The 16,437-nt window shown below is 39.0% G+C and overlaps 1 protein-coding gene across 4 annotated transcripts in view; it reads right to left on the bottom strand.

Moving 5' to 3' along the window:
• ITGAM (integrin subunit alpha M) overlaps positions 1–16,437 on the bottom strand; it is a 49,208-nt gene that overhangs the window by 16,422 nt on the left and 16,349 nt on the right. For all 4 annotated transcript variants that reach the window (XM_087417359.1, XM_087417362.1, XM_087417361.1 and 1 more), the window contains exons 11-12: positions 3,740–3,869; positions 3,311–3,453 (exon numbers count right to left, since the gene is read on the bottom strand). In XM_087417359.1, coding sequence (XP_087273485.1) covers positions 3,311–3,453; positions 3,740–3,869 — 273 coding nt within the window. The remainder of the gene's footprint in view (positions 1–3,310; positions 3,454–3,739; positions 3,870–16,437) is intronic.

Here is a 16,437-nt window from a genome sequence, read left to right as displayed (position 1 = left end):
CTGTATCTATTAAGATTATTATGGTTTTTCTTCTCTAGTCTGCTATTATGATGAATTACATTAATTGCTTTTCTCAGAATAGCTTTTTAAAATTGAGATAAAATTTACATAACATAAAATTCACCATTTTAAGGTACAAAATTTAGTGGTTTTTAGTATATCCACAATGCTGTGTAACCATCACCACTAATTCCAGAATATTTCCATCACCTCAGAAAGAAACTCTGTTATCTGTTAGCAGTCACTCTCAATTTCCCCCCTCCCTCTATCCCCTGACAACCATTAATCTACTTTCTGATCTATGGATTTGTCTAATCTAGACATTTCAGATAAATGGAATCAAACAATACATGGCCTTTCGTGACTGGCTATTTTCACTTAGCATAAAGTTTTCAAGGTTTATCTACGTTGTAGCATATATCAATACTTCATTCTTTTTATGGCTAAATAGTATTCAATTGTATGGATATGCCACATGTTGTTTATCTATTCATAAGTTGAAGAACATTAGGTTCCTTCTACCTTTTGACTATTATGAATAATGCTGCTATGAACATTCATGTATAAGTTTTTGTTTGAAAACTTATTTTCATTTTGGGGGAGGGTATACACCCAGGAGTGGAATTTTTGGATCATATGGTAAACCAATATGTAACTTTTCAAGGAACTGCCAAACTGTGTTCCAAAAAAAGCTGTATTGTTTTACATTCCCACCAGCATAGTGGGTTGCAATGTATGAGGGTTCCAATTTCTCCACAACCTCACCAACATTTGTTATTTTTCATTTTTTTTACACGGCCGTGCTAGTGGTATCTCTATTGTGGTTTTGATTTGCATTTTCCTAATGACTAATAATGTTGAATATCTTTTCATGTACCTATTGGCCATTTGTATATCTTCTCTGGAGAAATGTCTATTCAAATCCTTTGTCCATTTTTAAATTAGGTTATTTATCTTTTTATTGTTGAGTTGTAAGGGTTCTTTATATATTCTAAATACTAGACCTTTATCAGATATATAATTTGTAAATAATTTCTCCCATTCTTTTCATTTTCTTTTTTTTTTTTTTTTAATTTTTTGTTTATTGCAATAACATTGGTTTATAACTTGAAAACACCAATTTGCAAAGGTACATGCACCCCTGTGTTCATTGCAGCCTTATTCATTTTCTTGATAGTACCTTTTGATACTCAAAAGTTTTTAATTTGATGAAGTCAACTTTATCTATTTTTTTCTTTACGTGCCTGTCCTTGCAGTGTCATATCTAAGAAATCGTTACCAAATCTATGGTTACAAAAATTCACCTATGATTCCTTCTAAGAGGTTTATAGTTTTAGTTCTTACATTTTGGTCTTTGATTCACTTTGAGTTAATTTTTGTATATCATGAGGTAGGGGTCCAAATTTGTTCTTTTGCATGTGGATACCCAGTTGTCCCAGTATCATTTGTTGAAAAGAGTATTTTTCCCCATTGAATGAACATGGTACCCTTGTCGCAAATCAATTGACCATAGATGTATGGGTTTATTTCTAGGCTGTTGGTTCTATTTCATTGGTCTATCCTCAAGCTGGTACTACACTGTCTTAATTACTGTAGCTTTGTAGTAAGTTTTGAAATTAGGAAGTGTGAGTCCTCCAACTTCATTCTTTTTCAGGGCTATCCTGGATCCCTTGCATTTCCATATGAACCTTAGAATCAGCTTGTCTACTTTTGTAAGATCATTGAAAAAGCTCTGCATTCCTGGGATAAACCACACTTGGTCATGATGTATTATCCTTTTCACAGATTTCTGGATTCAATTTTCTAATATTTGTTGAGCATTTTTAAGTCTTTATTGGATACTGGTCTATAGTCAACAAACGGTCTTAAACTGAAGACTGATACAATTTCTCATCTAGAAAGTTTACCCCCCATCTACGGATTAGAGGGAGGTAAGAGTGGACTTTGGGAGACCAATAAAGAGGCTACTGCTGGACTCACAAGAAAGGTGATGATGGCCTGGACTAGGCTGAGGGCAGTAGAAAAGGAAGGAGTGGATAGATTTGAAATGTATCTGTTTCCTACCCTTCTACCCAGTGTTTTCTCCCACCGCTCCCCCCACCTCTATACACACACACCCTGAACTCTGTCTCATGCTCGCTCCTTCCTCTGGCCCTTTTCTTTCCCCACTCTTCACTTCTCTAATTCTTCCACCTTCACTGTCACTTCCTCTGGGAAGCCTTCCCTAATGCGCTTCTGTGGGTGCCCCTCCCACTTGCTCTCATAACACCTACACTGTCCCCGTTCAAATACTTAAGTATTTATTGTAATTTGCATGTGTAATACCTGTGTGTGGTGGGGAGTTGACCAGCCAGTCTTCCCCATGTGATCCTGGACCACACATACAAACAGAGAAGTAGCATCACATTCACACTTGACTTCTTGGAATTCTCCTAAACAATCTCCCCCATCTCACACCTTATATGTGCCAGGCCCTGATGCCATCAATGGTCAATATGTGTTGGTAAAACCTATGAAAAGACCATATGAAGAATTTGACTATTGGCAAAGAATTATGACAAGCTGTTCAGGTATCAGAGCAAAGTGGGTTTCATCCACATATGGTACATTAATTGCAGGCCAAAGAGAACCATTGATGACAATTAAAGGAATACACACAAAACTACAGGCACAATATCATGGGTGCAGTCCTGTTTCAGGAATTTGCAAAGATGACTCTGACTAGAGTTTTCCCTCACACACCACATAAGATGCCCCACACAAGACGCAATCATATTGCTTTTGCAGAGGTAATATTCAAAATATAGAACTACTGGGACTGCTCAAGCACTGACCAGGCACTTAGCTGGAGCAAGGTCCTAGAGGTCTCCTAAGGTGCCCTGCCTGACCTGATAGTTGCTGGATCATGGGAAAGTTCAAAGGGTACTGGGGAAGGGGCCAGAGTGCATGTTGGTGGCAGAGAGAAGGCATCTCAGGGAAGCAGCTATTCATCAACAGATATGGAATTATTTCAATATTTTAATATCTAATATGGCTATACTGGTTATATACTGGTCAAATACCAGCTCTGGGCACAGGCAGATAGAGAGCTCTGTACTGGTCAAGTGTTGTCAATTATTGTTGTTAGAAAAGTGAGGATGCAGTGTTCTCAAATGCAAAGCTGATCCCATGACTCTCCATTTCAAAGCCCTCTGAAGGCTCTTTTACAGAACTCTGCTAAGCGTGGCACCTAGTGATGCTCACTGTGGAATCTCTCAGCCCCCAGGGTGCCTCTGTTTGCACATTCATGCTCCACATGCTCTGCACTCACCTGGCTGCCCTTGATGTGACTGTTGGTCTGCCAGGCACCAGCATTCTGTTTGAACATCACCACCAGGCCAGTGTGCTGATGTCGAGGCGCCCCCATAACAAAGCTTTGCACTGGGCTCCGCAAGATGACTTCAACAGCATAACCTGAAGATGGTGATCTAAGAGGAGAAGTGCTTTCCCTCACAGACCCTGCCCCCTCTAGCAGGCCTATCCCTTGAGTAGGGGCAATGGGGCAGCCCCATGCTTGGTAGGTTGGGGTAACTGGGCCCTGCACTACATTTTTCTTTGTTAACATAAGTAAAATGAAATTTTGAAATTTCTGTCTTTAACACTATCTCAAGGGCCTGTGAAGGATCCAATAACATCTACACTAGTTGAGTTATGCCAGATCCAGGCCCCATCTTAGAGTAACCCCGCCCTCTCCACTTACCCAAGTAAGCATCATTCATGTCCGAATCTACCCTGGTTGTGTTGATGAAGGTGAATTTATCCTTTGATGTACGCAGAAAGGCTCCACCAGCCCAGTCAAAGCTCCCCACAGCGCCCAGCAAAGGACCACTCTGGGAAAGAGGACAGAACAGGATTGAGAAATCTACAGCTTCAATGCAATCCCTATCAAAATTCCAATGCTATTTTTCACAAGACTAGAACAAACAATCCTAAAATTTGTATGGCACCACAAAGGACCCTGATTAGCCAAAGCAATCTTAAGAAAGAAGAACAAAGCTGGAGGCATCATGCTTCCTAATTTAAAACTATATTATGGGGGCCGCCCCGTGGTGTAGCGGTTAAGTGCTCACGCTCTGCTGTTGGCGGCCTGGGTTCAGATCCCGGGTGCGCACTGATGCACCGCTTGTCAGGGCATGCTGTGGCAGCATCCCATATAAAGTGGAGGAAGATGGGCACCAATGTTAGCTCAGGGCCAATCGTCCTCAGCAAAAAGAGGAGGACTGGCATGGATGTTAGCTCAGGGATGAACTTCCTCACAAAAAAAAAAAAATTAAAATTAAATAAATATAATTAAAAAAATAATAATAAAAATAAACTATATTACAAAGCTATACTAAACAAAACAGTATGGTACTGGCATAAAAATAAACACATAAATCAATGTGTTTGGTTAGCAAGCCCAGAAATAAACCCACACATATATGATCAATAAATTTATTACAAAAGAGCCAAGAATATACAATGGAGAAAAGATTGTCTCTTCAATAAATGGTGTTGGGAAAACTGGACAGCCATATGCAAAAAAATGAAACTGGACCACTGTCTTACACCACTCACAAAAATCAATTCAAAATGGATTAAAGGCTTGAACATAAGAGCTGAAACCATAAAACTTCAAGAAGAAAACATAGGTGGTAAGTTCCTTGACATTGGTCTTGGCAAAGATTTTTTTGGATTTGACAACAAAAGCAAAACTAAACTAAAAAGCTTCTGCATAGCCAAAGAAACCATCAACAAAACAAAAAGGCAACCTATGGAATGGGAGAAAATATTTGCAAATCATGTATCTGATAAGGGGTTAATATCCAAAATATATAGAGAAAGAAGTCAAGATGGCGGCGTAGGCAGACTCTGAACTCACCTCCTCCCGCGGACACAGCCAATTTACAACTACTCGTGGAAAAATTACCCCTGAGACAGAACTGAAAACTGCATAGGAGGAACTCCTGCAACAACGGACAATCCTAGTTGAGGTGGAAGAGACAGAAACTCCCTTCTGGAGAGGAAAAATGCCACCTTCACAAGCCGCCAGCATCATGGCCGCCTGGGAGCAGCCCACAGGTACGCAGCCCTCCCTGGAGGAGCGGGGCCCCAGCCGGGGAGCGCCCCAGCTGTGGGCATTTTGTGGACCCAGCACAATCCAGACGAGTGGCATAATATCTGACTTTGCCCGCAACTAAAACATTGGGGAGTACCCCCAGAAAAGCTGGTTCACAAAGAAATTAAAACCGGCTCTTAAAGGGCCCACACGCAAACTCACCCGTTTCAGAAAGCAACCTAAAATCAGTGCACAGTGCTTTGGTGAAAAGAGACTCACCTAATAGGCCCTGAGTGCATCTCAGTGAGAAGTGAGACCTCTCCAGGGACTGGGACATTGGTGGCGGCCATTGTTGTGGCCTGGTGTGGGTGTGCTGACACAGATGCCATTGGAGTTCTCCCTGAGGCCTGCTAGCCCAGGGTCTGCTCCACCCACTAAAGCACCGATTTAATCCAGCTCAGCCAGGGCAGGCAGCCCACCCTAGAGACTGGCCCCACCCAACAACAAGCCCTCAGGCAACTTATGGGCCTGCACAGATTGGTGACTGGATTCTCTGCAGCCTGGCAACTGAGCTGACTTCAGTGGGGCAGGGTGGGCACAAGGAGTGGGTGGAGAGTGTGGGGCGGTGGTGGAGTGTGTGGGGATCCAGCCGTGGAGAGACTGGGTCCGCTTCGGGAGGTCGGGGTGCACACACGGGGCAGGACTGTGTTGATTGTGTGTGTGGACCTGTGGGCGGCAGGGCTTGTCAGCTGCAGAAGACTTGTGCTTCTCAAAGACCCACATAGGGGGTTTGCCCCACCTTCCACAGCTTGAAACAATTGGGTGTTCCCATGCCTGAGGCCAGCCCCATCCAGCTGCAATCCTCAGAGAGCTGACAAGAGACCTAAAGGCTGGAGGCGTATAGCAATTGTAAGCCCCTGAGCCTAACAACCTGCCACGCTGGGGGCCTACTCACTTAAAAGAAATACTGCAACACAGATGTGGTATTAGAACTTGCAGCCAACTGTGCTGGGGCTCCCCACACCTGATAAAGAGACTGAAGGGCCCACAACAACTACAAGCAGCTGAGCATTACAACAGCTGGCCAGGAGCATAACTCGGCCTCCCTGGGCGCCTACAGGGAGAGCAAACAGGCCACAACAAAAGGACACACATAGCCCACATAGGGGTCACCCCTGGAACGTTGAGAACTGAGGGAAGCACACTGCAGGCCTCCTAAGGCATCACTTACTTAAGGTCACCTATCCAAGAGCAGGAGACGTAGCTGACCTACCTAATATGTAGACACAAGCACAGGGAAAGAGGCAAAATGAGGAGGCAAAGGAATACATTCCAAGTAAGGGAACAAGACAAAACCCCAGAAAAGGAACTAAGTGAAACAGAAATGAGCAACCTACCTGACAGAGAGTTCAAACAAAGATTGTTAAGGATGCTCACTGATCTGGGGAGAAGAATAGATGAACTCAGTGAGAATGTCAACAAAGAAATGGAAGATATAAAAAAGAACCAATCAGAAATGAAGAATACAATACTGGAAATGAAAAATTCACTAGAGGGACTCAAAAGCAGAGTAGAGGATACAAAAGAATGGATCTGTGAGCTGGACAAAAGACTATAAGACATTACCCAAGCTGAACAGGTAAAAGAGAAAAGAATTAAAAAGAGTGAGGACAGTCTAAGGGACTTCTGGGACAACATCAAGGGCACTAACATCCATGTTATAGGTGTCCCGGAAGGAGGAGAGCAAGACAAAGGGGCAGAGAATCTATTTTAAGAAATAATAGATGAAAACTTTCCTAACCTAAGGAAGGAAACAGACATCCAGGTACAGGAAGCACAGAGAGCCCCAAACAAGATAAACCCAAAGAGGCCGACATCAAGACACATCATAATCAAAATGTCCAGAATTAAAGATAAAGAGAGAATCCTAAAAGCCGCAAGAGAAAGTCAAGTTACATACAAAGGAAACCCCATAAGGCTATCAGCTGACTTCTCAGCAGAAACCTTACAGGCTAGAAGAGAGTGGCATGATATATTTAAAGTGCTAAAAGGAAAAAACTTACAGCCAAGAATACTCTACCCAGCAAGGTTATCATTCAAAATGGAAGGAGAGATCAAAAATTTCCCAGACAAGCACAAATTAAAGGAGTTTGTCACCAAGAAACCAGTGCTACAAGAAATGTTAAAGGGACTGATTTAAGGGGAAAAGAGAAGACCACAAATAGGAAAAATTATCTATTTCCATGATAAGAGGGTAATAGATACAAATGCACAAAAAAGAGGTTAGATATGATATCACAAACATAAAAGGAGGAAGGAGGGGAGTTAAAGAGTGGAGCTTTCAGACAGAGGTCAAACTAAAGAGACCATCAATTCCGTATAGAAGAAGAAAGGACCAGAGAAGGACTACTAAAACACTGAGAAAAAAAAAGTTAAAAACTGGCAGTAAGTACATACTTATCAATAGCTACTTTAAACGTCAATGGACTAAATGCTCCAATTAAAAGGCATAGGGTGGCTGATTGGATAAAAAAACAAGGCCCATATATATGCTGCATACAAGAGACACACTTCAGACCTAAAGACACTCACAAACTGAAAGTGAAGGGATGGAAAAAGATACTCCATGCAAATGGCAATGAAAAGAAAGCTGGGGTAGCAGTACTCATATCAGACAAAATAGACTTTAAAACAAAAACTGTAAAAAGAGACACAGAAGGGCATTACATAATGATCAAGGGAACAATCCAACAAGAGGATATAACACTTGTAAATATCTATGCACCCAATATAGGTGCACCTAAATATATAAAGCAATTATTAACAGACATAAAAACAGAAATAGACAGTAACACAATAATAGCAGTGGACTTTAACACTCCACTTACACCAATGGATAGATCATCCAAACAGAAGATCAATACGAAAACATTGGCCTTAAATGACACACTAGAACAGATGGACCTAGTAGATATATACCAAGCATTCCATCCAAAAACCGAAGAATACACGTTCTTTTCAAATGCACATGGAACATTCTCCAGGATTGATCACATATTAGGCCACAAAACAAGTCTCCATAAATTTAAGAAGATTGAAATAATACCAAGCATCTTTTCTGACCACAACGGTATGAAACTAGAAATCAACTATAGGAAGAAAATCAGAAAAGCCACAAATATGTGGAGATTAAACAAAATGCTACCGAACAATGACTGGGTCAATGAAGAAATCAAAGAAGAAATCAAAAAATACCTGGAGACAAATGAAAATGAAAATACAACATGCCAGAATTTATGGGATACAGCAAAAGCGGTTCTAAGAGGCAAGTTTATAGCAATACAGGCCTATCTCAACAAACAAGAAAAATCTCAAATAAACAATCTAACAATGCACCTGAAGGAACTGGAAAAAGAAGAACAAACAAAGCCCAAAATCAGTAGAAGAAGGGAAATAATAAAAATCAGAGCAAAAATAAATGAAATAGAGACCAAAAAAACAATAGAAAAAATTAATAAAACCAAGAGCTGGTTCTTTGAAAAGATAAACAAAATTGACAAACCTTTAGCTAGACTCACCAAGAAAAAAAGAGAGAAGGCACAAATAAGTAAAATCAGAAATGAAAGAGGAGAAATTACAACAGACACCTTAGAAATACAAAAGATTATAAGAGAATACTATGAAAAGCTATATGCCAACCAATTCGACAACCTGGAAGAAACAGATAAATTCTTAGAATCATACAACCTTCCAAAACTGGATCAAGAAGAAGTAGCGAATTTGAATAGACCAATCACCAGTAAGGAGATCGAAACAGTAATCAAAAACATCCCCAAAAATAAAAGTCCAGGACCAGACAGCTTCCCTGCTGAATTCTACCAAACATTCAAAGAAGACTTAATACCTATCCTTCTCAAACTCTTCCAAAAAATTGAGGAGGGGGGGAAGCTCCCTAACTCATTCTACGAAGCCGACATTACCCTGATACCAAAACCAGACAAGGACAACACAAAAAAAGAAAATTACAGGCCAATATCACTGATGAACATCAATGCAAAAATCCTCAACAAAATACTAGCTACTCACATACAACAATACGTTAAAAAGATTATACACCATGATCAAGTGGGATTTATTCCAGGTATGCAGGGATGCTTCAACATTCTCAAATCAATCAACGTAATACACCACATTAATAAAATGAAGAATAAAAATCACATGATCATCTCAATAGATGCAGAGAAAGCATTTGACAAGATACAGCATCCATTTATGATAAAAACTCTGAATAAAATGCGTATAGAAGGAAAGTGCCTCAATATAATAAAGGCCATATATGAGAAACCCACAGCTAATATCATCCTCAATGGTGAAAAACTGAAAGCTATCCCTCTAAGAACGGGAACCAGACAAGGATGCCCACTATCACTACTCCTATTTAACATAGTACTAGAAGTCCTAGCCAGAGCAATCAGGCAAGAGAAAGAAATAAAAGTGATCCAAATTGGAAAGGAAGAAGTGAAACTGTCACTATTTGCAGATGATGTAATTTTATATATAGAAAACCCTAACGAATCCACCAGAAAACTTTTAGAAGTAATAAACGAATATGGTAAAGTTGCAGGATACAAAATCAACATACAAAAATCAGTTGCATTTCTATACACTAACAACGAAATAGCAGAAAGATAAATTAAGAATACCATCCCATTTACAATTGCAACAAAAAGAATAAAATACCTAGGAATAAACTCAACCAAAGAGGTGAAAGAGCTGTACACGGAAAACTATAAAACATTGCTGAAAGAAATTGAAGAAGACACAAAGAAATGGAAAGATATTCCGTGCTCTTGGATTGGAAGAATTAACATAGTTAAGATGTCCATACTTCCTAAAGCAATCTATAGATTCAATGCAATCCCTATCAAAGTTCCAACAACATTTTTCACAGAAATAGAACAAAGAATCCTAAAATTTATATGGAACAACAAAAGACCCCGAATAGCTAAAGGAATCCTGAGAAAAAAGAACAAAGCTGGAGGTATCACACTCCCTGATTTCAAAATATACTACAAAGCTATAGTAACCAAAACAGCATGGTACTGGCACAAAAACAGACACACAGATCAATGGAATAGAATTGAAAGCCCAGAAATAAACCCACACATCTACGGACAGCTAATCTTTGACAAAGGAGCCAAGAACATACAATGGAGAAAAGAAAGTCTCTTCAACAAATGGTGTTGGGAAAACTGGATAGCCACATGCAAAAAAATGAAAGTAGACCCTTACCTTACACCATACACAAAAATTAACTCCAAATGGATTAAAGACTTGAATGTAAGACCTGAAACTATGAAACTTCTAGAAGAAAACATAGGCAGTACGCTCTTCGACATCGGTCTTAGCAACATATTTTCAAGCACCGTGTCTGACCGGGCAAGAGAAACAATAGAAAAAATAAACAAATGGGACTACATCAAACTAAAAAGCTTGTGCACAGCAAAGGAAACCATCAACAAAACGAAAAGACAACCTAACAATTGGGAGAAGATATTTGCAAACCATACATCTGATAAGGGCTTAATCTCCAAAATATATAAAGAACTCAGGCATCTCAACAACAAAAAAACTACCAATCCAATTAAAAAATGGGCAAAAGACCTGAACAGACATTTCTCCAAAGAAGATATACAGATGGCCAACAGACACATGAAAAGATGTTCAAAATCATTAACTATCAGGGAAATGCAAATCAAAACTACAATGAGATATCACTTCATGCCCGTCAGAATGGCTATAATTAACAAGACAGGAAACAACAAGTGTTGGAGAGGATGCGGAGAGAAGGGAACTCTCATACACTGCTGGTGGGAGTGCAAACTGATGCAGCTACTATGGAAAACAGTATGGAGATTCCTCAAAAAATCAAGGATAGAACTACCATATGATCCAGCTATTCCACTGCTGGGTATTTACCCAAAGAACTTGAAAACACCAATGCATAAAGATACATGCACCCCTGTGTTCATTGCAGCATTATTCACAATAGCCAAGACTTGGAAGCAACCTAAGTGCCCATCAAGGGATGAATGGATAAAGAAGATGTGGTATATATACACAATGGAATACTACTCAGCCATAAGAAACCATGAAATCCAGCCATTTGTGACAACATGGATGGACATTGAGGGTATTATGCAAAGTGAAATAAGTCAGAGGGAGAAGGTCAAATACCGTATGATTTCCTTCATTAAGTAGTAGATAATAACAACAATAAACAAACACATAGAGACAGAGATTGGATTGGTGGTTACCAGAGGGGAAGGGGGGAGGGGGGAGGGTGAAAGGGATAATTCGGCACATGTGTGTGGTGATGGGTTGTAATTAGTATTTGGGTGGTGAACATGATGTAATCTATGCAGAAATAGAAGTATAATGATGTACACCTGAAATTTATACAATGTTATAAACCAATGTAAAAAAAATAAATAAAGTAGACTATAGCCTATAAAAAAATATATATATACATATATATATATATATATAAAGAACTCAAACAACTCAAGAGCAAAAAAACAAACAATGCAATTAAAAAATGGGCAGAGGATGTGAATACACCTTTTTCCAAAGAAGACATAAAGATAGCCAACACGTACGTGAAAAGGTGCTCAACATCACTAATTATCACAGAAATGCAAATCGAAACTACAATGAGATATCATCTCACATCTCTTAGAACGACTATCCTCAGAAAGACAAGAAACAACAAGTGTTGGCAAGCATGTGGAGAAAAGGAAACCCTTCTACACTGTTAGCGGGAATGTATTTTGGTACAGCCACTATGGAAAACAGTATGGAGGTTCCTCAAAAGATTGAAAATAGAACTACCATATGATCCAGCAATTCCACTTATGGGTATTTATCTGAAGGAAATGAAAACACTAACTTGAAAAGATATATGCATTCCATGTTCCTTGCAGCATTATTTACAACAGCCAAGACATGGAAACAACCTAAGAGTCCATCAATCGATGAATGGATAAAGAAAATGTGATATATATAAATACAAAAATATATTCTATATGTATATAAAATCCATTGTGTGTATATATAGATTATTTTATAATCCATATATAATTATATAGAGAATTATATATAAAATTATATATAATAAAGTATATTATATAAATTATAAAATACATTAAATAATTATAAAATAATCTATATATACTGTATGTGTATATATATATACACAATAGAATATAATTCAACCATAAAAAAGAAATCTTGTCATTTGCGACACGATGGATGGACTTTGAGAGCATTATGCTAAGTGAAATATGTCAGAGAACGACAAATACCATATGATCTCACTTATATGTGGAAGCTAAAAAGAAAAAAACAACAAGCTCACAGATACAGAGGACAGATTGGTAGGTTGCCAGAGGTGGGGGCAGGGGGTGAAAGTGGCCAAAAAGTACAAACTTCCACTTATAAAATAAATAAATCCTCGGGATGTAATGTACAGCATGGTGACTATAGTTAATAATACTGTATTGTATATTTGAAGGTTGCGAAGAGAGTAGATCGTAAAAGTTGCCATCATGGGCCAACCCAGTGGTGTAGAAGTTAAGTTCACACACTCCACTTAGGTGGCCCGGGGTTTGCAGTTTCGGATTCCAGGTGCAGACCTATGCACTGTTTATCAAGCCATGCTGTGGCAGGCATTACACATACAAACTAGAGGAAGATGGGCAGAGATGTTAGCCCAGGGCCAATCTTCCTCAGCAAAAAAGAAAGGAGGAGGATTGGCAACAGATGTTAGCTCAGGGAGAATCTTCCTCACTAAATAAATAAATAAAGTTTGTTTATAAAAAAGTTCCCATCACAAGAAAAATAAATTTGTAACTATGCATGGTGATAGATGTTAACTAGACTTATTGTAATCATTTCACAATATATACATATATCAAACTATTATGGTGTATACCTGAAGCTAATACCATGTCACACATCAATTATATCTCAAAAAAAAAAAAAAAAAGAACAAGGAGTGACGTCAGCATCATGGCGGAGTGAGCTTTCCTGTAAACTCTCCCCGGATAAGATACAACAAAAACGACATTCACATACCAACAAAGGACATTCACACAACACAAAAGGAAGTCTGAGAGACCCACGCAGCCACACATCTGAGAGTGGCCGTGCTGGAGCCCCAGGAGGAAGTGGGGAGAGGTAAGGAGAAATCCTCCCCATCCCCAGCCGATCAGCAACTTGGGTCCGCACAGCTCCCAGAGAGGGGGGAGGGGGGGCCTTCTGCAGGAAAACTGTTGCTCTCCAAGTTCTCTCACAGCCTGTGGGAAACTCCCACACAGAGGAGTCTGAACTGTTGTGGGGGTGTCCTCAACATCTGAGCACCCCAAGAGAGCAGATAGCAAGGGAAGAAGGAGGCAAAAGAAAGAGCCCCTCCCCCCCCCCCCGCACAGCCGGCACTTGAGCTGAGCCAGTGGGCCAGAGTGCGTGCGAATTGCAGTGGTCTCAGAATACACAGCCCTTGACCCCCACCCAGTGGCGGCAGGTGGAAACTGCAACCAGATATTGTTAGGATGAGGAGAAACAAGCTAAATTCAGCAGGCATGAGGCAAAAATATATTAAATCTCCAGACCAGGAGGAAAATGACAGGCACCCAGAAATCAACCCTGAAGGCACAGAAATTTATAACCTAAATGACAGAGAATTCAAAATAGCTATCATAAAAAAGCTCAATGAATTACAAGAAAACACAGATAAACAATTCAATGATATCAAGAATTTCTTCACAAAAGAGATTGAAACCATTAAGAAAAACCAATCAGCATTGTTGGAGATGAAAAACACAATGGAGGCGATAAAGGAAAATCTTGAATCTTTAAAGAACAGAGCTGACAATATGGAGGAAAGAATTAGCATTATTGAGGATAGGAATGCAGATATGCTCCAGATGGAGGAGGAGAGAGAACTAAGACTAAAAAGAAATGAAGAAATTCTCCGAGAAATATCTGACTCAATTAGGAAATGCAACATAAGAATTATAGGTCTTCCTGAGGGAGAAGAGAGGGAAAAAGGAACAGAGAGCTTATTCAAGGAAATAATAGCAGAGAACTTCCCAAATCTGGGGAAGGAGCTGGAAATACCAGTAAATGAAGCCAATAGATCACCTAAATATATCAACAGGAAAAGGCCCTCTCCAAGGCATATAGTAGTAAAGCTGGCGAAAGTCAATGACAAAGAAACAATATTAAGGGCAGCTAGACAAAAACAAAAAATAACATACAAAGGAACTCCCATCAGGCTCTCAGCAGATTTCTCAACAGAAACTTTACAGGCTAGGAGAGAGTGGAACGATATATTCAAAATTCTGAAAGACAAAAACTTTCAGCCAATACTCTATCCAGCGAAAATATCCTTCAAATATGATGGAGAAATAATAACTTTCCCAGATAAAGAAAAGCTAAGGGAGTTCATGGCCACAAGACCCCCACTACAAGAAATGCTCAAGAAGGCCTTCATGCCTGCAAAAAAAAGAGCAAGGGAATACAAAGCTTTGAGCAAGAAGAAGAATAGGTAGACAAAATCAGAAAAAATAGTAGCTCTCTATCAGAATAGGTTAGCAAACACTTAAATACCAAAATCAAAGATCAAAGGAGGAAAACACCAAAAATAAATATAACCTCATCACTTTAAACACACACTCACAACACAAGATGGAATAAGTTGTGACAATAATAACTTAGAAGGGGAAGAGGAAAGGGATCAAATTGACTTAGTCTACGGAAATACCAGGTCATCAGATAACGGACTATCTCATCCACGAGATTTTTTATACAAACCTCAAGGTAAGCACTAAACAAATAATCAGAACAGAATCACATATAATAAATAAAGAGAAAACTAAAAGAGTCATCAGACAGAACTACCAAACTGAATTGGTAGTCCGAAACACACGGGACGAGAAACAAAAGAAATGCAAAAGAACCAGAAAATAAGTGATAAAATAGCAACATTAAGCCCTCATATATCAATAATCACTCTAAATGTAAAGGGATTGAATTCTCCAATCAAAAGACACAGAGTGGCGGGATGGATTAAAAAGCAAGACCCAACAATATGCTGCCTCCAGGAAACACATCTCAACTCTAAAGACAAACACAGGCTCAGAGTGAAAGGGTGGAAGACAATACTCCAAGCCAATGGCAAACAAAAGAAAGCAGGTGTTGCCATACTTATATCAGACAAAGTAGACTTCAAGATAAAACAGGTAATGAGAGACAAAGAGGGGCAATATATAATGATAAAAGGGACACTCCACCAAGAAGACATATCAATTATAAATATATATGCACCCAACATAGGAGCACCAAAGTACATAAAGCAATTATTAACAAACCTAAAAGGAGATATTAACAACAACACAATAATAGTAGGGGATCTTAATACCCCACTTACATCAATGGATAGATCATCCAGACAAAAAATGAATAAGGAAATAGTGGACTTAAATGAAAAACTAGATGAGATGGACTTAATAGACATATACAGAGCACTCCATCCAAAAATAGCTGACTACACATTCTTCTCACGCGTGCATGGAACATTCTCAAGGATAGACCATATGTTGGGAAACAAGGCAAGCCTCTATAAATTTAAGAAGATTGAAATCATAACAAGCATCTTTTCTGACCATAATGCTATGAAACTAGAAATCAACTACAAGAAAATAACTGGGAAAGTGACAAAGATGTGGAGATTAAACAACATGCTACTGAACAACCAATTGATCATTGATGAAATTAAAGGAGAAATCAAAAAATATCTGGAGATAAATGAAAATGAAAATATGCCATACCAACTCATATGGGATGCAGCAAAAGCAGTCCTGAGAGGGAAACTCATAGCAATACAGGCCCACCTTAACAAACAAGAAAAATCCCAAATAAGCAACCTCAAAGTACGCCTAACAGAACTAGAAAAAGAAGAAGAAACAAAGCCCAGAGTCAGCAGAAGGAGAGAAATAATAAAAATTAGAGCAGAATTAAATGAAATTGAAACCAGAAAAACAGTAGAAAGGATCAATGAAACAAAGAGTTGGTTCTTAGAGAAGATAAACAAAATTGACAAACCCTTAGCCAGACTCACTAAGAAAAAAAGAGAAAAGGCTCCAATAAATAAAATTAGAAATGAAAGAGGAGAACTTACAACGGACACCACAGAAATACAAAGGATTATAAGAGATTACTATGAAAAACTATATGCCAACAAATTGGACAATCTAGAAGAAATGGATAAATTCTTAGACTCATACAACCTCCCAAAACTG

The sequence above is a fragment of the Ceratotherium simum genome, chromosome 26 (genome assembly GCF_057802395.1).
Source record: "Ceratotherium simum simum isolate JZ-2026a chromosome 26, ASM5780239v1, whole genome shotgun sequence".
In the NCBI taxonomy this organism is placed as follows: domain Eukaryota; kingdom Metazoa; phylum Chordata; class Mammalia; order Perissodactyla; family Rhinocerotidae; genus Ceratotherium; species Ceratotherium simum.
This window is presented reverse-complemented; position numbering and strand designations above follow the sequence as displayed.